The 21,623-nt window shown below is 37.8% G+C and overlaps 1 protein-coding gene across 10 annotated transcripts in view; it reads left to right on the top strand.

The window, feature by feature from the left end:
• The window catches only part of VEPH1 (ventricular zone expressed PH domain containing 1), a 247,105-nt gene that overhangs the window by 84,652 nt on the left and 140,830 nt on the right, over nt 1-21,623 (top strand). For 7 of the 10 annotated variants that reach the window (XM_082685585.1, XM_082685582.1, XM_082685578.1 and 4 more), the window contains one exon: nt 637-846. In XM_082685585.1, coding sequence (XP_082541711.1) covers nt 637-846 — 210 coding nt within the window. The other 3 variants (XM_082685587.1, XM_082685586.1, XM_082685579.1) reach the window with 3 other exon arrangements.

The following is a 21,623-nucleotide window of genomic DNA, read 5'->3' as shown; positions in this document are numbered from 1 at the left end:
GACTTTATTCCACAAAAAGTCACATTTTCTTTAATATGAATTATTGCATTTTTATATTCACAAAAGCATTCCAAGTCAAGAAAGCAACATTAGGGTATCAGGAATAGAGTAGAAATTATTTTACTTTGGTAATCTTTTTTATCTTAGTACATTTTTGTGATCAAAATGGAAAATTAAGAAAATGTTAAAGCTCTTTCCTGTTTCCTTATTTTATTATTAAGTATTTCTAAGGCATGCTTCTCCAACTTGAAGATGTTCATTAAAGTTATCAAGGATCTTTGACATACTTATACCATATTGTCCTTTAAATCATAGCTCTCACGGTGGGTTGGAGGAAATGTAATATTCCTGGTGAGGACATAACACATCAAAACTTGATTTATGAATAGCAGTATCTAAACATTTTTGTAAACTCTACTCTCCAATAGCACAGCACAGATGAAAAGAAACTGAATCCTCTGAAACTTTATCATAAATTTTAAATTCCGGATGTGGGGGATATGTTTGAGTTGCAATGAGGGCAATAATCCCAGAATGTGCTGACTTTAGATTTCATGCAAAAAATACTAGTTTGATTCTGATTTAATTAATTTTCTTCCTTGTTTCTCTTTCTTCTCCTCTCTTTCCTTTTTGTAGGTGGCTCAGAAATGTATTCCTTTCCTAATCGGGCATTTGAAAGATTCGACCCATAATGATGTCATCCTAAACATCCTCATAGAGATAGCAGGCTATGAACCTGTGGCTTTGAATGGTTTTCTTCCAATGCTGAAAGAGATTGGTGAGAGATTCCCCTACCTCATCGGACAAATGGCAAGACTCTACGGAGCTGTGGGGCATGTGGATGAAGTAAGTTTGGCTTTTTTCTCTCTGTTTCCCGAAATTCCATTGCCGCCTCATCCATTGGGGCTGTTGGACCTCCAAATTTGTCCTGGAACTTCTCAGAGTTCCCATTTCTCTTTTAAAACCTTTTGCATGGACAGTGATCTTTGGAACAAGGGCACGTTATAGCAGGGCTAGGTGGAAGGTTCGGTAAGTAAGGATCTCATTGCTGGAGTGTCATAGGGAAGGGGAAAGATTAAAATGGAGAAAGTGCTACGACAGACTCAAGACCACTTTGTAATAACAATAACCAATAAAAGGATTGTGTCTTATTTCTGGTTGCAGTTTTGCTCAATGAGAAAACCATCAGGAAGCATAAGGTTAGGTCTCAGACATACCTATTAATAAGATCCCATAGCTATACTGTCAATAAATACGTGAATTCAGTATCTTTTGAGCCCTCTGGATGATGTTACTTGGAAGAGTGAAATAAACGTTTGTGCATGTTTAAAAGGCCTAAATATTTGCATAATAGAATCCTTTGGTAGGAACAGCAGGATGCCATCAGCTTGTTGGGATTAGGCAACCAAGAAACCATTTCCAGAAATTCAGGTTCTGAAGGGTATGCATACATGCAAGTCTGTCTGATGATTTTACATTGGGATTTAGGATTTTTATCTTTTTAAAATTAAAATAAATATATAATTGATAGAAGGAAGCTTTTACTTTCACCCACTTACATATAATACAGTTTCCTATAAGATAGATATAAAATTGTACAACTCTTAAAAGGAAATTCACGGTTCATCAAGTTCAGTCCCTTAATTCTAAAAATTAGATAAACTTACCCAAACTGAGACTGGGTCAGTTGGTGACCCAGCTGGAGTTAGATCTTTGTTATCCTTGGCACTCTTTTCAAAGTTTGTCTTAGAATGGACCTTTGGTTCTGTTTTATTTTATTTCTGCTGAGATTTGCAGATGGCCTAGTGAATGAGAGGCTTCTTTCTGGTGGAGGGACTTTCTCTAGCTTCCCAGAAAAAGGTGGGAGAGAAGAACAGTCAAGCAGCTTGTAACTGTCAACATGAGGAGGGGATCTTGTAAAAGGATTACTTTGGTGTGGACATGTGCTTAATATAATCCTGTCCTATTCACTGCTGTTGGGAATGTCTCACACCTGCCATAATCTGCTTTCTGGTAACACTTTGCCATGCCTGTCACCTTTGCTGCCAGAGGAACCCACTGGTGTGCCCAAGTGCTTTTAGAACAACTTCAGCTGACAGCTGTTCAACTGAATCTGCTGACCTTGCAGATTTTTGTAGGTACCAAAAAATTCAACCTCTGATGTGTGAGGCCCTGGAATCCTTAAAACTCGTCCTGCACTCTAATGGTAGTTGTTTTCATCACAAATACACTAATGATTCATTAATGTGTTATAATGCACACTGGAAGTAAATGAACTTCCCATAGAAAATGGAATCTGGTTTTAAAAAAAAAAACAACAACTAGCCACATACAGTTATGTCACTGTAGGTTTACCTGAACTAAGGCTAACCTGACAGAGAGTTGCCTGTTATGGTGACATTTGTGTGACTCTGGGTGGGTGCAGAGAAAAGGTGAGGAGATCCAAAGAGCCTGAAGAATCACTTATTTCAGAATTCAGAGTATCAAAATATTTGTCCCTCCCACTCTTCTCGATCTCACATTATCATATGTTCATGAAGGCATCTGTGTTTGAAGGAAAAAATTTTTTTCAGGTGGTTCTGACTCACCTTCCCAGCAAAGAACAATGCCAGATCAAATACCTTCCAAATATACCTAAATATCAGGATTTCATGGGGAGTTTTTAAATGATATAAGTTCATGAGACTCATAGAAAATCTACTAAATCAGAATCTCCAGGAAGGGGACCCAGGAATCTGGATTTGTAGGAGTAACTGTCAGGATCAGTATTTGAGATCCCCTGATATAAAATATTTAATGCATATTCCATCTTAGTTTAGAATCAGGTCTTCTCCATCACTCTTTCTCTTTCCTCCATCAAGCTTTGTCAATCAATTAAAACTTTTCCAGACTACTGATATAAGCAGTTTAGATTAGGTATGGTTGAGAGTAGCACAAAAATTCAACACAATAGTGGCTTAAACAAAGACAGTCATTTATTTCACTCACACTTAAAGAAGTCTTGGAAGCAGTCTGTCTAGAAATTCATGTTTCAGAGACCGACCCTTGAGTATACCAGAGAACACTTAACTTCTGTGTCACAGTCCAAGGTGGTTATTTATCCTTACCCATCAGGTCAGTATTTCAGCCATCAAGGAGGTGAAAGGACAGAAAGAAGACTATCTTCCAGATAGTCAAATACAACCTACTATTCATATTCCACTGGCTACATAGAACAAAGTTACATGTGACCACACCCAGCTGCAAGGGAGGCTGGAACATGTAGTCTGAATTCAGGTGGTTACATATCAAGAAAGAAGGGTGGAAATAATGATAGAGGGCAAATAGTTCCTCTGTTGCAGCTTGTCAAGTCAGAGTTTGTTTTCTCTTCTCAAAAATAACATCCTTACACAGGTTTACCTCCCTTCTGCTCCGAGAGTCTTCATTTCATTACTGTATTTCATTTAAGGTCTGCCTGACCAAATCACCTATAAATGTCAGTATGGCTCCTTTACTGAGAAATAATGCTCTTTTTATTTGTTTCTAACCCCTAAAATATCACCATTAGAAACTCTTTCTTTTGACTTTAAAGAATGATAAAGTTTGGATGTCCCAAGAACACGTGTAGTAGTCTAAGTAGCTCTTAATGGGTTCATTTGGTGAACCTGTTCAACTTTCTGAAAATCTCATGGAACCATTTCCCAAAGACCAAAACCAGCAAGGAGGATATATATGTATGTGTATTTCTACCCAACTCATTCTAAAAGGAAACATGAACTTACTGAAGTACATTGCCAGGTGGGCCTGAGGGCAGAAGTTAGAGTCCTGGACACCTGTGGAGAAGAGAATTGTAGTAAAGAGGGAGCAGCAGGAATTTTGCCTCAAAAAAAAAAAAAAAATCCACAGAAAACAAAAAAACCACCATTTTCTGAATGGAGAACTTGGTCTATAGTGAGATAAAGAGACATAGGAATATATGAGACATGGAAATATTTAGAGTATTAAGGATAAGACAGCCATGGGACCCTAGTAACCTCAGTTTGTGGTCCTCTCTCTCATCCTGTCCTGTCTAAAAATTGACTTCATTTAGAAATTTTTCTTCTTGCACCAAAATAGGATTTTCAGATGTATTCAGGGTTTTCAAGTATCAGATGATGACATTGCTAAGATTTAAATGATTTTAGAAATACAGAAAAACAAATCCAACTTTGAGGATCTTCCTCCAACATTGAAATGCATAATCTGTGACTGACTGGAGCATACTGTTCCATCCCTCCCTTATTGCCTGGTCTCCAGAAAACTGAACTGTTAGATCCTTAAGAGAAATAGGTGAGACTCCTGGGAGCATGCAGTCATCAGGCCAGGGAGAGTCTTGGAGTAGAGCTAGCCTGGAATCAATTGCATGAATTATTAATCAACTTGTGCCTCAACTTCTATGCTTGCATGAGGCCAGGAATGAGAACTGCAAGGCCTGGATACAGAGAACCAGACCAGATGTGCCTGTCTTTCACATCAGGGCCATGTGGGTGGACACACTGTTATCAGCACCTTGAGAGCAATGTAACAGTGTTTCCATCTGCATTGCAAACAGCAGGGAGAGTTGTGTATATAAACCAAAAACTAAAACCCTACAGATTGTTATTCTCTCTATCTCTCAAATGACCTCAGGGATCTTTTTTTCACCCAAACTTAAAGGAAACTGAACTTAATAGCTGTATGGTGCCTGTATCACTATAGGAGGCAACAGAATGCCTCATGAACCATTTTCAGGTTTGTCCTTACACCCAAAGCACATCTACTGGATAGAGAATAAAAAGGAAGGACCATAGGCCAGGGAAACATGCTTCTGGGGCAATGATGCATTCTTGTCCCTGAGGTGCTCTTTCCTTGGCACTATCAAGTAAGGGACACAAATTGTTTCCATCATGCCAGGATTCACCCCAATTGTGTGGGATGCTCAGTTGAAGCAGATGCACAAGTAAGAAATATTACTATATTAGATGTGTCTTCACATTAGCCAAAACACACAGGTCCTTTTGTCTTTTTCCAATGAGAAGATTGCAATGAAGACCTTAGGAGACAATAGCAGCTCCTAAGAATCCAACCTCAAAGTGCCTAGCAGTTTGGTGCCAGCTACCACATCTCTGGACAACACTTGATTGACTCAGTGCAAAACCAAGGAGGCCCTAACCTGACCTAATAACCACACAAGGACCAAACCCTGCCCACAACAGGAAAAGAGAGCCATTACAAATCACTGGGCTTAAAGCAAAGGTGGCTCAGGCACAACAGTAGGGCACACACAGGAGGCACTCTTAAAGCACGGGTTCTGGTGAACAGGGGACAGTGCCCTGCAGGGCACTACAGAAACTCTTCTTCATAAGGCCACTACTTCCAAGAACAAGAGATATAGCTGACTTTCCTAACACACAGAAACAGACACAGAGAGTTAGACAAAATGAAGAAATAGAGGAATATGTCCCAAATGAAAGAACAGGACTAAATCAAAGCAAGAGAACTAAACAAAACAGAGGTAACCTATATGCCTGAGAAAGAATTTAAAGTAATGATTGTAATGATACTCAATGGACCTGAGAAGAGAGTGGATGACCTCACTGAGATGCTTAACAGAGAGATGGAATATGTAAAAAAGAATCAATTACAGATGAAGAACTAAGTAACTGAAATTTTTAAAAATACAAGAGGAAATAAATACTAGACTAGAGGAAGCATAAGAATGGATCAGTGACCTGGAGGAGAGAGTAATGGAAAGCAATCAAGCTGAACAGGAGAGAGAGAGAAAACATAATATAGACTGAAAATAAACTTAGGGAACGCAGTGTCAGCATCAGGGATAATAACAGTCACATAAAGATTCCAGAAGGAGAAGAAAGAGAAAAGGGGGCAGAATAGCTGACAAGTTCCTGAATCTAAGGAACAGAATCTACATCCAAGAGGCACAGAGAGCCCCTGACAAAATCGCCCCAAAGAGGCCCACATCAAGACACATAGTAAGTAATTAAAATGATAAAAAGTAGTGATAAAGAGAGAATCTTAAAAGTAACAAGAGAAAATAAAAGAGTTACATACAAGAGAAACCCCATAAGGCTATCATTGGATGTCTCAGCAGAAATTCTGCAGACTAGGGGCACCTGAGTGGCTCAGTGGGTTAAAGCCTCTGCCTTCAGCTCAGGTCATGATCCCAGGTCCTGGGATTGAGCCCCACATCGGGCTCTCTGCTCAGCAGGGAGCCTGCTTCCCCCTCTCTCTCTGCCTGCCTCTCTGCCTACTTGTGATCTCTGTCTGTCAAATAAATAAAATATTTTAAAAGAAAGAAAGAAAGAAAGAAAGAAAGAAAGAAAGAAAGAAAGAAAGAAATTCTGCAGACCAGAAGGGGGTGGCATGATATACTCAAAGTGCTGAAAGGGAAAAAATCTGCAGCCAAGAGTACTTTATTCAGCAAACCTATCATTCGAGTAGAGGAAGAGATAAAGAGCTTCCCAGACAAAGAAGGTTAAAGGAATTCATGACCACTAAACCAGCCCTACAGGAAATGTTAAAAGGCAGTTTGAGTGGAAAGGAAAGACCATAAACAGGAGTAAGAAAAGTAGAAAGCACAAAAGCAATAAAATTAAGTATATCTATAAAAATCAGTCAAGGGATTCACAAAATAAAAAGATGCATGGTATGTCAGATACCTAAAACATTGGAGAGGGGGAGAGAAATAAAGAATGAGTTCAAACTTCAGTGACCATCAAGGTAATATAGACTGCTCTACGCAGAGGATGTTATATATAAACCTAATAGTTACCACAAATCAAAAACCAGTAATGGATATGCAAAAAATAAAGAGCAAGGAACCCACATATATCACTAAAGAAAGCCAGCAAACCATGAGAGAAGATAACAGGAGAAGAAAGGAACAGAGAAGAATTACAAAAACAACCATAAAGCAAGCAACAAAATGGCAGTAACTATATACTTATCAATAATAACTTGAATGTAAATGGACTAAAGCCTCCAATCAAAAGACATAGGGTGATAGAATATATAAAAAAGCAAGACTCATCTATATGCTGCCTGTAAGTGACTCATTTCTGAACTCAAGACACAAGCAGATTGAAGGTGATGGGACGAAAAAAAACACTTATTATGTAAATGGAAGTTAAAAAAAAAAAAAAAGCCAGGGTAGCAATACTTATATCAGAAAAAATAGACCTTTAGACAAAGATTATAACAAAAGAGGAAGAAAGATACTGTAAAGTCATAACTGAAAACATTCCAACAAGAAGATATAACAATTATAAATATTTATTCACCCAACATGGGAGGACTCAAATTCATAAAGCTGCTATTAATAAACATGAAGGAGATAATAGAAAAAAACACAATAATAGTAGGGGACTTTGACACCCTACTTACATCAATGGACAGATCATCCAAACAGAAAATCAACAAGGGACAGTGGCTTTCAATGAAAAGCTTCCAAATTCATTTTATGAGGCTGGCATTACCCTGATACCAAACCCAGAAAAAGACACTACAAAAAAAAAAAAAAGAAAGAAAGAAAACAAAAGGCCAATATCTCTGATGAATATAGATGCAAAATCCTCAACAGAATGCTAACAAACTGAATCCAACAGCACATTAAAAAAAATAATGCACCACTATCAAGTGGGGTTTATTCCTGGGATCCAAGGGTGGTTCAATATTCATAAATCAATCAAAGTGGTACATCATATCATCAAGAGAACAAATAAAAACTTTAGGATCATTTCAGTACATGCAGAAAAAACATTTGACAAGGTACAACATCCATTCATGATAAAAACTTTCAATCAGGTAGGTTTAGAGGGAACATACCTCAAAATAATCAAGGCCATGTATGAAGAGTCCACAGCAAACATCATCATACTCAATGATGAAACATGGAGAGCTTTCCCCCTCAGATCAGGAACAAGACAAGAATCTCCACTCCCACCTTCATTTCTTTTTCTTTAATTTTAAGATTTTTATTTATTTACTTGACAGACAGAGATCACAAGTTGGCAGAGAGGCAGGCAGAGAGAGAGGGGGAAGCAGGCTCCCTGCTGAGCAGAGAGCCCGATGCGGGGCTCGATCTCAGGACCCTGAGATCATGACCTGAGCAGAAGACAGAGGCTTTAACCCACTGAGCCACCCAGGCGCCCCCACCATCTTCACTTAATGAGGTACTGGAAGTCATAGTTACAGCCATCAGACAAGGAATAGAAAGAAAATGGGGCATCTGGGTGGCTCAGTTGGCTGAGCATTTTATTTTTAGTTTCAGCTTAGGTCATGTTATCAAGCTAATGAGATCAAGCCCCACATCAGGCTCCATGCTCAGTAGGGAGTCTGCTTGAGATTCTCTTCTCCCTCTCCCTCTGCCCCTCCCCACTCTCTAAATTAAATAAATAAATCTTTTTTTAAAAAAGAAAAAGTAGTGAAAGACACCTAATTTGGTTTAAAAAAAGTAAAACTTTCACTATTGCGGATGACATGATATTATATATAAAAAACCTTAAAGTCTTCAGCAAAAAAATACTGGAACTGATAAATGAATTCAATAGTCATAGGATACAAAATCAATGTGTAGAACTTGGTTGCATTTATGTACACTAATAATGAAGTGGTAGAAAAATTGCAAAAATAATTCCATTTACAGTTGCTTGAAAAATAATAAAATACATGGGAATAAACTTAACCAAGGAAGTGAAAGACCTGTACTCTGAAAACTATGACACACTGATGAAAGAAATTAAAGATGAGACAAAGACATGGAAAGATATTCTATATTCATGGATTATAAGAACAAATATTGTTAAAAAGTCCATACCACTCAAAGTAGTCTACAGAATTAATGTCATTCCTATCAAAATATCAATAGCGTTTTTCACATAACTAGAACAAATAATCCTAAAATTGGTATGGAACCACAAAAGGCCCTGAATAGAGAAAGCAATCTTCAAAAAGAAGAACAAAACTGAAGATATTGTAATCTCAGGCTTCAAGATACACTACAAGACTACGGTAATCAAAACGGTATGTTACTGGCACAGAAATAGAGACATAAATCAATGGAAAAGAATACAGAGCCCAGATAGAAACCTACATTTATATGGTCAATTAATCTTTAACAAAGGAGGCAAGAAGATGCAATGGGGAAAAAGACAGTCTCATCAATATGTGGAAAAACCAGACATCTACATGGAAAAGAATGAAACTGGACCATTTTCTTAAACTATACACAAAAAAATTCAAAATGTTTTTAAGACCTAAATGTGAGACCTGAAATCATAAAATCCTAAAAGAGAGCACAAGCAGTAATTTCTTTGGCATTGGCTGTAGCAACATTTTTCTAGGTATGTCTCCTGAGACCAGGAAAACAAAAGCAAAGATAAACTATTGGGATTACATCAAAATAAAAATCTTCTGCACAGCAAGGAAAACCATGAATGAAACTGAAGGGCAAACTACTGAATGGGAGAAAATATTTATAAATGACATATCTGATAAAAAGTTAGTACCCAAAATATATAAAGAACTTGGCACAACTCAACACCCCAAACCAAGTAATCCAATAAAAATGGGAAGAAGATATAAGCAGACATTTCTCCAGATATCCAGATGGCCAACAGACACATGAAAAGATGCTCAACATCTCTCTTTATCAGGGAAAAGCAAATCAAACCACAATGAGACACCACCTCACATTTATCAGTATGGCTAAAATCAATACCCCCAAAACAACAAGTGTTGACAAAAATGTAGAGGAAGGGAAACCCTTGTGTACTGTTGTAAGAAAGCAAACTGGTACAGCTGCTGTGGAAAACAGTTTGGAGGTTTCTCAAAAAGTTAAAAACAGAACTACTATGTTATCCAGTAATAGGTATTTGCCCAAAGGTAAGAAAACATGGATTCAAAAATACATGCCCCCCTATGGTTATTGCAGCATTATTTATTATAGCCGTATTATAGAAGCAGCTCAAGTATCCACCCATAGATGAGTGGCTAGAGAATAAATAGGATGATAGAATGTTACTTAGCCATAAAAAAGAATGAAATCTTGTGATTTGCAGCAACACAGATGGATCTAAAGAGTATAATGCTGAGTGAAATAAGTCAGTCAGAGAAAGACCAATACTGTGATTTCACTTATAGGATGAATTTAAGAAATAAAACCAAAGAAGAAAGGAAAAAAGGAGACAAACCAAAAAACAGATATTTAACTACAGAGAACAAACTGATGGTTACCAGAGGGGAGGTGGGTGGGGAATGGGGGAAAAAGTGATGGGGATTAAGAAAGAGTACACTTGGGGTGCCTGAGTGGCTCAGTGGGTTAAGTCTCTGCCTTCGGCTCAGGTCATGATCCCAGGGTCCTGGGATCGAGCCCCACATCAGGCTCTCTGCTCTGCAGGGAGCCTGCTTCCTCCTCTCTCTCTGCCTGCCTCTCTGCCTACTTGTGATATCTCTCTGTCAAATAAAATCTTAAAAAAAAAAAAAGAAAGAGTACACTTATCTTGATAAACACTGATTAATATATGAAAGTGTTGAATCACTATTTTGTACACCAAATATTTGCAACTAATATAACTCTGTATGCTAACTATACTGAAATTAAAACTTAATAATAAAATTAAAAATATAAATTTTTTCTGTCTATAAATAAATAAAAAGTCCAATGAACCCTCTCAAGATGAAAACCTTGTGGGTGGGTGTTTATTTTCTATCCCTGTTAGTCCACGTCTAGTCACCAAACAAGTATTTCTCTGATTCCCTGGAACCTAATCATATTTCAAAAATGAAAGATACCTATACTTTTGAACTTTATTTCAGAAATTTCTATTGCTGAGATTATTGAAACTTAAAAATATGTAAGGTAAGGTACAGAGTACATCCCAATATCCGTTTATCAGACATGGAGCATTACACAAATTTTTAAATCTCAAAATATATGACTGTTAGAGGAATGCTTTCTCACCATTTCACTGTTGGTTTTTTTTTTTTTTTTTCTTCCTACAAAAAGCTCTGGGTTATAACAACAGTAAGGTAATAACATTTTTTAAAAGATCTTTTATTTATTTATTTGAGAGAGAGAGCATGAACAGCAGAGGGAGAAGCTGACTCCCCACTGAGCAGGGAGACTGAGGCAGGATTCGATCCCAGAACCCTGAGATCATGACCGAAGCCAAAGGCAGATGCTTAACTGACTGAGCCACTCAGGCACCCCAAAGTAATAACATTTCCTTCCCAAAACTTCAAATTTCATGATTATAGTACATCTCCCTAGATAGTTTTATTGGATACGTTTCTGAATCTTTAAACAATTTTTTTGACTTAGAGTTACCTTTTTTTTTTTTTTGGTACTCTTTATATCAATTTCCCTATCTATAAAATGGGGGAAATAACTCTACTTAACTCATAGTGCTGTTGTAAAGATGAAATGACAGAATCAGTGTGAAGCAGTGCTCCTAGCATATAACCATGCCTGGGGATCAATGAGTACACTTATTGTGATGAGCACTGAATAATGTACAGAATTACTGAATCGCTATATTATACACCTGAAGCTACTAATATAACAACGTATGTTAACTATACTGGAATTAAAATTAACACATACACCCAGATCATTCATACAAAGCCTTTAGCACAGTGCCTGGCATATAGAAAGTGCCTGATGATACATTTCTTTCTTTTTTTTTTTTTTTCAGATTTTATTTATTTATTCGACAGATAGAGATCACAAGTAGGCAGAGAGAGAGAGGAGGAAGCAGGCTCCCTGCTGAGCAGAGAGCCCGATGTGGGGGGCTCGATCCCAGGACTCTGGGATCATGACCTCAGCTGAAGGCAGAGGCTTTAACCCACTGAGACACCCAGGTGCCCCTTAATGATACATTTCAACGAATCATATTAATAGCAGCAACTTCAATCACCTCTCTTGGCTCAGTTTCCTCATCTGTACAATAAGAAGAGCACTATTATTCACCTCATAGGTTTTTGTATGGATTTAATGAATTAGGCTGTATGGAACAGTGTCTGGCAAATGGTGTACAGTCAATAAATACAAGCAATCTAATTAATGTATTACTTTTTCAGTGTTGCTTAAGACTTTCATTTATTTGGAGATACTGAAGCTTAAGCCTAACAGACTGAAAGTAGGGAAGACAGCAACCAGGGAAATGATTTGTCTCTTCCCTGCTTCTCCAATGAAAGAGGCTGAATGTTTGTGTATCCATGGAACAAGCCCAAATAAGGACAGACAGGAAAGGAATGATTTACCATCGGTGACTACACGTATCTGAAAGGTGCAAAGCAGGATTGACTGTATCTTTTCTTTTTTAGAGAATAGCTGGTCTATGTAGATTTTGTTTTCTAAGCAGAATGTATATCTGCTTTATATTTATTTTACAGACGACTATTCCTGAGGGGAATAAGAGTAACAAAAACAATAATAGAACCACATTTTGTAAAAATTTTCTAATTTAAGATAGGTCTTGTATTCTTGGGGGCTCTGGAAGTAAACCGCTTTCCATAAAGGGCAGGTCGTCCCCAGCTCCTCACCTATAAAAACAGCGAAAATAATTTTGCAGTTTTATTTTTAAAGTTCTTATGAACTAAATATGAAGTGGTTTAAATTAAATCCAGGCCAGACTTACTGGTGTTTTTTGTTTTGTTTTTTTTCATTTGTTTGTTTGTTTGTTTTTTTTTTTTTTTTTTGGTCCATGGAGAACTGAAATAGAATGTTTCGATTCCAGAGGCTTTTATTTTTTCCATCATTTTCTTGACTCACTGGACTGTGTCAGCCATGCACATGGCCTCAGCCCACTGGGTTGGGTACAGCATTTATTATAGACCTCTTTGCTAATGTGGGTCAACAAGGAAAAGAGACTCCATTGTAATGGCTTTGATTTTTTTTTTTTTTTGAGAAGCTGAATTGAATTCATGTGTTCTGTCTATTTACTTAAGGCTCAAGTAAACAAACTGAAAACAATTTTAGTTTAATAGTCAAATCCTAATGGGGACCAGCATCATTAGAAGGCACACACCAGTATAAAGCAAATGCTCCACAACCATGTTTTTTTCCCCATGCCAGAGCCACAAGGCAGCAGACCAGTGTGCTGGAAACAGAGACGGGATGCCTTAAAATGCTCTTTAAAATGATCGAGCACATGGAAGGATGCTATGGCTGGTTGTTTTCCTTAGCTGGAGATCAACACTCCGCACCTGTGGAGAGTCAAATGGCATGCCCTCCCAGGGCAGCCGCTGCCATGGTGGGTGTTAAATCCTGTGTCTTTTGCCTTGTTTTTCTAACTGGCTGGAATATGCTGGCCAAGCACCATGGTGTGTTTATTACATCCTCTCTGGGCTCAGAGTCCTGGACACTTTTCAAGTAAAGAAGTGACACACATCTTGCCCAGGTCGCCTTTCTGTGACATCCGGCAGGGTTTCCACAAAAACACTTTCAGGAGGAAAAGGAAAAGAATGACAAAGGCAACTGACAACCCCATTACTGTCCTCATCCTGACTGTGGAAAAACATCCTGGGAAATAGGAGCTGGATCAATGATTTGCTCATTTAACTTGCAAATCAAGACTAAAGGATCTGGGGGTGGGGGCACTCTACAAAAGGAGAACCTGTGACTTAAAACTACACTTTCCTCAAAGATGGAGAATTTAGTCAAAACTTTGGTAGTCTCAGTTACTTTGGAGATTCATTTTCTTAAGCCTTGGCTGGTGCCAGCCAGATGCTCCTGAATATTGCAGAGCTGTCATCAACTGGGGAAGACATTTCCCCTCAAAACATGCAAAGAGCTTTCTTGTTATTTACATTGTGAGAAGACTGCATGTTCATTGTAAATAGTATCAATAATAAACCTCTTCCAAAGTGTAAGGAAAACGAAATCAAAACAGACTTTGAGTATATACAGAGTATGCTTTCAAATAATGGTGCTGCTATTCCAAATCCTCCCTACCTCCAGGATACGGGTGTCGGTCGCTGAGTCTTTCCGGGTTCAAGCCCCAGTGCTGATGACGGGGACACAGAGAAGAGAAAAATGTGGTCCTTGCTGTAGAAGTGCTCTCAGCGAATGTGGGCCAAGGGAGATGTACGAACAGATGATTTGAATTTAATTCGCTGTGTGTTACTACTTCATCCTGAACTGGATCACTAAGGACACAAGGAACTACATGAGGGAGTCCGGGAGAGTGTTATGTAAGCTTGGTTTGTCAGATGACAGGATCATGTCATGGGAAGAAGAGGAAGGTATCCATGGGTGGACACAACACATAGAATAGCAAGCAGCTGGGGAAAGAACTTGAGTCTCCTGGAAACCAGGAAGAATTTCAAGTGCCTGGAGCATTGAATGAATAATGGAGGAGAGGATGAGGCTGGTCGGTAGACTGAGGCTAGATTCCGAAAACTCCTCATTGATGAGCAGACAGTTCCTGTCTTCTACCTTGTCTCTCTGAAATTATTCATCCCTGGAGCTCTGATGACCTTATTTTGTTTCCCTCCGTATTGCCCACAAGTAAATGAATACCGTATACCTCAGCGTTCCCAAGAAACTAAAGAGCCTGGTAAAAGGACAAACAGTCCCCACAAATAGTTGCAAATGCAGAGCAGTAAATAATGGTTACAAAAGTTACATGTTGCAACAATTTTCAACAATGTCTTGTAATTATCAACTGCAATTTAGGCCAACTGACCATATCCACAAATGGCTTTCAGTTCCTCAGTGTGAGCCGGGCAGCTTGACAAAACTTATGATGCAGCAGCAATACCTAGAAGGTACCTCTTCCTGACAAGTCTCCCCTTAGGGTTGAACCCCAAGAATGGCAGCCTGTTCCCCACAGAGTTGATCTCCTTTCTTCCAACAGGGACTGTTTGACTTTCTTGCAGAGATGTCTGTGCGGAAGTAGGTGAGTGTATTTGCCCCAGGAAAGTAGGAAGCTCCTCCTCAGTGACTCTCCCCTTAGTCTGCAACTCAAGAAGTAACCGAATCCTGAATCCTAGTTCACCAGAAGGACAAATGAGCCTTGGCAGCAGGGGGGTTGAGAGGATAAAGTAGTTGTTAATTCCAGCTCAAATCCTGCTGCTCTTTTAAGAAGCCAGCAGCAGTCCCGACCTCATCCATTTCCTCCCTCAGACGTTAATCACTTTGGCTTAAGCAGGCTACTTCACCTACAATCATCTGCAGTTCTTTGCCAATGGCTTTCCTCACTTTCACAAGCCACTGTGCTAATATGCATGACAGGATCGAGATGTGAGGAATCAACACTCCCCCAGCAGCCCTCTACCAAAGATGGAAGTTGAGGTATGTACCTCAAATGAGAGCTCCTTTCCCCAGAATTCTCAGGTATCCGTTGTGGCTACTTCCCTTCTGTACCTCCCTTCACACTCCCCTGCTGATTCCCTGCAGTTTCCAAATAAGTGATTGGCACTTCAATCATCTCAAAGGATCCTGATCCAAGGAAAAGGCATTTCCATGCCTCCCCAAGCCATTATGATCTCCCCTGTTCTGAACATATGTGGAGGTTAGCATTTGATTTTCATCTGGTTGCATTGGCTTTTCATTCATTGAGACTGGAGCTTGACTAAGTAAGCATCAGTATGTTGTGCTAGTGAATGACAGCTGATGACAGGGCAGGTTATATGTAAGGGGGAGGGGCAGGCAGGAGATCTATAGGCATTGCGTTCCAGTCATGGCTGGTGGCTACCGGTTTCCAGAAGCTGTCGGTCTGCTTCCTGTGTGGTGGCCAAAGCATAGTCCCCAGACTAGGAGCATTGGGCATCACCTAGGAATCAGAATCCACAGTTTAACAAGATCCCCAGGTAATGTGTATGCATGTGAAAGTTTAAGACGCACTGGCCTCAAGGAGCTAGGCCCTGCAGGATTTATCTGCTGTAGTATAAACCCCCTGAGATTTATTTATCAAAAAATTTAAGCCTGGGTTTATTTTGTAGTGAGTAGGAGTTGCCAGCTTGTTATTGGTTCATGTGGACTGAGCTAAAGTGGCTGAGAAAAGATACATCTGACAGCTGACTGACCAATGGACTGTCACACTGAAATGTTCCTGTTAGAGTTCCTAGCCTTCACCAGAATGATACTAGTTATCTACATGAATACATGAGCACTTGAAGATAACACATAAAAAATGACACTGAGAAGGGTGGCTTGACGTCAGTTTATTTCTTGTTAAGTCATAAATAAGTCTAAAGTAGACAAATACATAGTTGCTATTTAAGATTAGTGCATTTGAGATGACTGGAAAATAAGTGTTCCTAGACCGAGTGAATGGAAATGATCAACCATCAAGGTTCTGTAGATCCCACAGAGTTTCAGATATCTGGCAGTTCACCCGGAAAGGTGGAAGACAAACTTTCCTAACTATCTCAAACCATTGAAATCTTTATTTACTAAATGTGGTTGATTTTAGAAATCCCAGAATTAATTCTAAACTACTACTGCACTTTCCATTCTCTCAGAATATTTCTTGTACTGACTTCTGCTTTGGAGGGCAAACTTCCTTCAGCTGCAGATAGCATTCTTTGTGATGAGGGTCCCTATCTCATGCAAAAATTCCGTTCTTCCTTCAAAACCTTTCCAGAGCTGGCTTTCTCTATGACAGCTCTGCATTCCTGAAGCACTATTTGGTGTTAAAAAACTTTCTCTCCTTGGTTGTCTCCTAGGTACAAATTCAATTGGAAGAGAAGGAGGGTAATGAAACAGAAGAAGTTACAAAGATTTTCTGAAGGAAATATTCTCCATTCCTTTACCTTAGAGAGTGAGAATGACCTTGAAGGCAAGATGTGTGGATTTTAGTATCCCATATAGTAGATAAAACGGACACAGTAGATACAATGAGGTGACCCTTCTGTTCTGCTGTTGAGAAATGACAAGATTAAATCATGCTATGATCTGAATGTGCACCCCTCACCCCACCCAATTCATATGTTGAAACCTAATTGCCAAAGTGATGGTATTAGGAGGTGGAGCCTTGGGGAGGTGATTAGATCATGAGGGTGGAGACCTCATGAATGGGATTAGTGCCCTTATAAAAGAGGCCCAAGGGAGCTCTCTTGCCTCCATACTCCTGGAACCAAATACCACATCGAAAAATCCTAAAAGGCTGTTTTACTCTTTTGCCACTGTTACTAGAAGTCAGCTTACAAATAAGTGGAAAGCAATTTGGAACATAATCCTTTTCTTCCAGTCAGTGTATTTCAAACTTTTGAACATACCATCACATGACATATCTTCAACACCCCATCCTAGTCACTGCAATTTGTTTGCATATTTTTATTTACTTGTTTATTTATGCCAGTTAAGTTTAAATAAATTTGTTTATGTCAATGAGAAGTTGAGACTGTTCCCAATGAAAGTGTATTTGCTATGAGACCAAAAATAATGAACCCAAGGCAAAATCCAATATTGAGAGGTAAGCAGTGGGAGGATGGGGAACAGGGTACCAGAAAAACAGTATCAAACTCGCCTATCCAATCTCAGGCAAGATTTACACTTTTGCAAATTGCATTTTTTCGTTTATTCTCTGCCATAAGTAATGAAATAATACCCAAATATTTCCATCTAACTGTGCTTTAGGAGTTAAATCTCAGCTACCATGAATAAAACATCCTGGCTATTTCTTATGAAAATAAGTAGGTACAAAGAAAGATAGTCAGCCAGTGTTTAATTATGTAATGAGCAAATTATGTAATGTAATGAGTGAATTATGGGGAGTTCAATTGTAGCTGATGTATAGTTCAACTGAGTTAAATCTTACCATAATGTTCCTTTCCTAGTGAACAAAAGCATTTTTTTTTTCCTGGCAAAAGGCTCAAACACAATTTCTTTCTCTCGCTCTCTTTTTTTTTTTCTTTTCTTTTTCCTTTCCTTTTCTCCTTTCCTTCTCTTCTCTTTTTTCTTTTCTTTTCAGGCCCATAATAATCATTTTTCTCCAAAATGGTTTCCATGATTGGACCAGGTCTGTGGTCACTTTTTTTTTTTAAATCATTTTGTGATTATGCCACGTTTGCTAAACAGATATTGTGTAATTAAAAATGGGCTGCTTCTTGAGGTCTCTAGAAATGTTTCAATGTTAAAGGCCCCAGTGGTCTTTCAAAATGTTTGCTTAATTAAAGGAAAAGAAATAGTGGAACCATTGTTCAGGATAATCAATGAAAGGTCATTTACATGAAGGGACCATGGTATAGTGAGAGAAGAAATCCTGGCTCAGTATAATTCATTCTGGGTCCCTTGAGTCCACACAAAAGATTTACCTTTAAGAGGCTAAGTTCCCAAGCCCCCAGTTTTTAGGGAGTAAATCCAAACTATTGAACCTCTAAATCTTTTATCAGCCCACCAAATAACGCTATGTTAGAAGCTCAAATTAGAAGAGACTTCTGCAAGCTTTCATATCTGTATTAGGGGGTCAGTGCAAAGAAAAGATGCTGGAAAAAACCCTCAGGACAAAGGGAGACCGATTTATGTTTTCCAAATATAATTGTGGCCACGCTGAATACTATTTTGGGGAAAAAAATCATTTTAAAATTGGAACATTTTATTTGACAGCAGATCATGTTCAGTGCTTTGCCCTTTAAAAAAATCAATCATACTAAAAACATAATTTATTTGGGTATATTATTATCTCAAAAAGCAAGGCATAAAGGTAAGCTACCTTTCACATTCTTTGATTTCTATTTTAAATCCTAAGTCTTTCTGAGGAAGACAAAGTAAGTTCCACATTTTAAAAAAAGCCATAATTGGTTTATAAATACAAAAATTATACTTTTTTTAAAAGAAGGGTGGGGTTTACTTGAGCATTCTGTGCCAAATGCATGCTGTTGTACTGTGTCCAATTGGTCCTTAATTTTTGCCATGTTACAAAATTCGAGGTTCTTTCCAAACAAAGGATACATCTGTTTTTATCAGCTGTTTCTTGACTTTTATTACTGGGACTTATTTTAAAATTGTTTTGCCTGGATGGCATTGTTTTACTTGGCATGATTTATTACTCTCCCATGTCCCCACAGAAACTACGTATTCCAGAAATAATGCAAACTAAATAAAAAATAAGAAGAAAAAGATGGGAACTCATTTCATTTACATTGGATTAAATGATCATTTATAATATGTGAATACATTTACATTGTAATAGAATTTTTATTTATGAATGGGAACAAAAATATGTTCAATTACTCTAAGCCGATATACGGAAAAATTGAGGTCAAAATTGATCAGAGGTCAAAAGGAAGAATTGAAGAATGTGACTTTTTGGAATGTTATTTAAAAAATCAGCTCAAAATTGGAGGATTTTCTGCCTAACTGAACATTAACAATGTTTTTATTTATTTATTCTCTACTTTGTTTCACAAAAGATTTCAAGCAGTTTTCCCTTTCAATGTTCTGTTAAAAAATGTATTGAATCTTAGCTTTTGATATTTATGAACTAAAGACATTTGATCCCTACTTACTGTGCAAGCATTTTGCATATATTTTTATGCTAATTTTTAAGGCTAGAAGAACATATCTTTGAGTAACATAACATTTAAAGAGTAAATTTATTAGTTGTACTGTTATCTTGGCATGTATAGATTACTGGATAGCTTGACAATTACTGCCTTGCCAACTTCAATAACTAACTTTTTGTGGGGTTGAAAATGTTAAAATAATAGGATAGTTTTACTTTAGACAGGAAAATATTGAAAAAGACTGGGGAATAATTGCAAAGAGCAAAATATCTAGATATCTATAGATAATGAGCTAAACTTGGCTCAAATCACTAAGAAAATCTTAAATTGTACGGTGTTTTTATTTAATCATGTAACATTTTAAAATTTTAAGCATTTTAAATTTTATTAAATTTAAATTAAAACATTTTAAAAAAATTAAAAAGTGTTTTAAAAAATTTAAAAATTTTTCAGTAAAATGTAGAGCCTATTTCACTTCTAGGTAAACATTTTTTGTAGTTGGCCCATATTTGCTGATATTGGGGTTTGGGACATTTCTAGATCTTCCAAAACTTTATCAATTCACAAGATAAGTTAGCCAGGAAAATTTGAGGAGATATATTGCTTTAGAGACAGCTTGTTTTAGTTTTGTGATAATTCAAATATCCCTGCATTTGCATTTACCATTTTTGTTACTCAAACAGTAATAGCTAACATTTATTTAGCATTCCACCTGCCAAGCATTGTTCTGAATGCTTTGTTTTTTTAACCGATTGAATCCTCAGAGCTGCTGGATAGAGCAGGCACTGCTTATTAATGTTTTATAAGCCAAGACATAGAGAGTTAAGTAACTTACCCAAGGTCCATGACTGGCCATCACAGTGCCATGATTCAAACTAAGAAAGGAGCTCCGAGCCCAGTTTGTGACCACCAATGCCTGCTCAGAAAATGAGGCATCGTTGTGTGAGCTTTACGTGCTACTGCCACCATTCTGTTCTCTGAGAGCGGAGTTTTCTCTGTGAATATTTATCCAAAGAAAATCTCTCATATTTATTGACAATTTGAATAGCCAACGCTCTTCTTATTTTTGCCTCGCTAGTCTCTTACTTATCATTTCTATTTTACATGAGGAAAGAAAGATTTCAAGAGATTTTATGCAGTGGAACAATTTAGGTTGTTGCTTGAAGATATCTCAGAAAGAGCTACGAATCTCCAGGATCGGTCTGAGCAAAGGCTAGAATGGGGAAATTTCACACATTGCTCAGGCAGAGCAGCTGAATCCAACAGAAAAGCAACGCAAACAGGTCTCTTATGACTCAGACTCAGTCGCCATTTTGGATTTTCTAAAAAGAGTGATTATAAACTCACCAGGGAATAGAATTTTGGAATTTTATCTTAAAGGTTAATACCTCAAATTCCAAATAGAAAACAGAGTAGAAGATGCCAAAAATCTTCTAGTTAATAGGACAAAGAACCATAGACCATCAGCAAGTGCAACTTTACCTGCTCCAAGGTGATTCCTACCAATTAAAATTTTTTTCACATAAAAGAGTTGCAATTCTCATTCGGGGAGGGCTGCATAGTGTGGTATCCCAAACCAGATGGATCCCTTATTTTAATGGCATTTTTCTAACATCTTTTTTTCCCTTTTATATGGAGAACCAAGAAAGAAAGAAAAAAGGATTTCAGAATGTCAATGTTACCCGTATTTTCTTCATCTTCTATAAATACTGAGTTGTAAACAAAAAGCAGATGACTATGCCCAGTCTTCAGTCTACACACCAGAGTTGGGTCACATAAACAAAAAAATCTATAATGGGGAGAAGAATTAATATGTGGTGAAAAATGCAGTTCAAATGGATTTGGATGTGTAGTAACCTCCCACTTAAAGAAAATTTCAATTAGTTTAAAGACAATAAGAGACCTGCTGATGATGGAAAGTACAGGAAAAGACAAACTGGGAGATGTGCTGGAAACCATACTCCATCTGACCTTAGTAAAGGTGAACTAACATTTCTCTGTGCATGATTGCAATGGTTTATGCAAAGTCATGTGTTAACAATTTAGAGTGTCTTTCAATTCAGGCCAACCAAGGTAAAAGCAGGTATTTCCTTTTATAGGAGATCCACAAAGATCTGAGATTAATCAATAGATCCTCCTACCAACCTACCGAC

The sequence above is a fragment of the Mustela nivalis genome, assembly GCF_964662115.1.
Source record: "Mustela nivalis genome assembly, chromosome: 1".
NCBI classification, from domain to species: domain Eukaryota; kingdom Metazoa; phylum Chordata; class Mammalia; order Carnivora; family Mustelidae; genus Mustela; species Mustela nivalis.
Note: the sequence above shows the minus strand (reverse complement) of the source record. Positions and strands in the feature narration are given on the sequence as shown.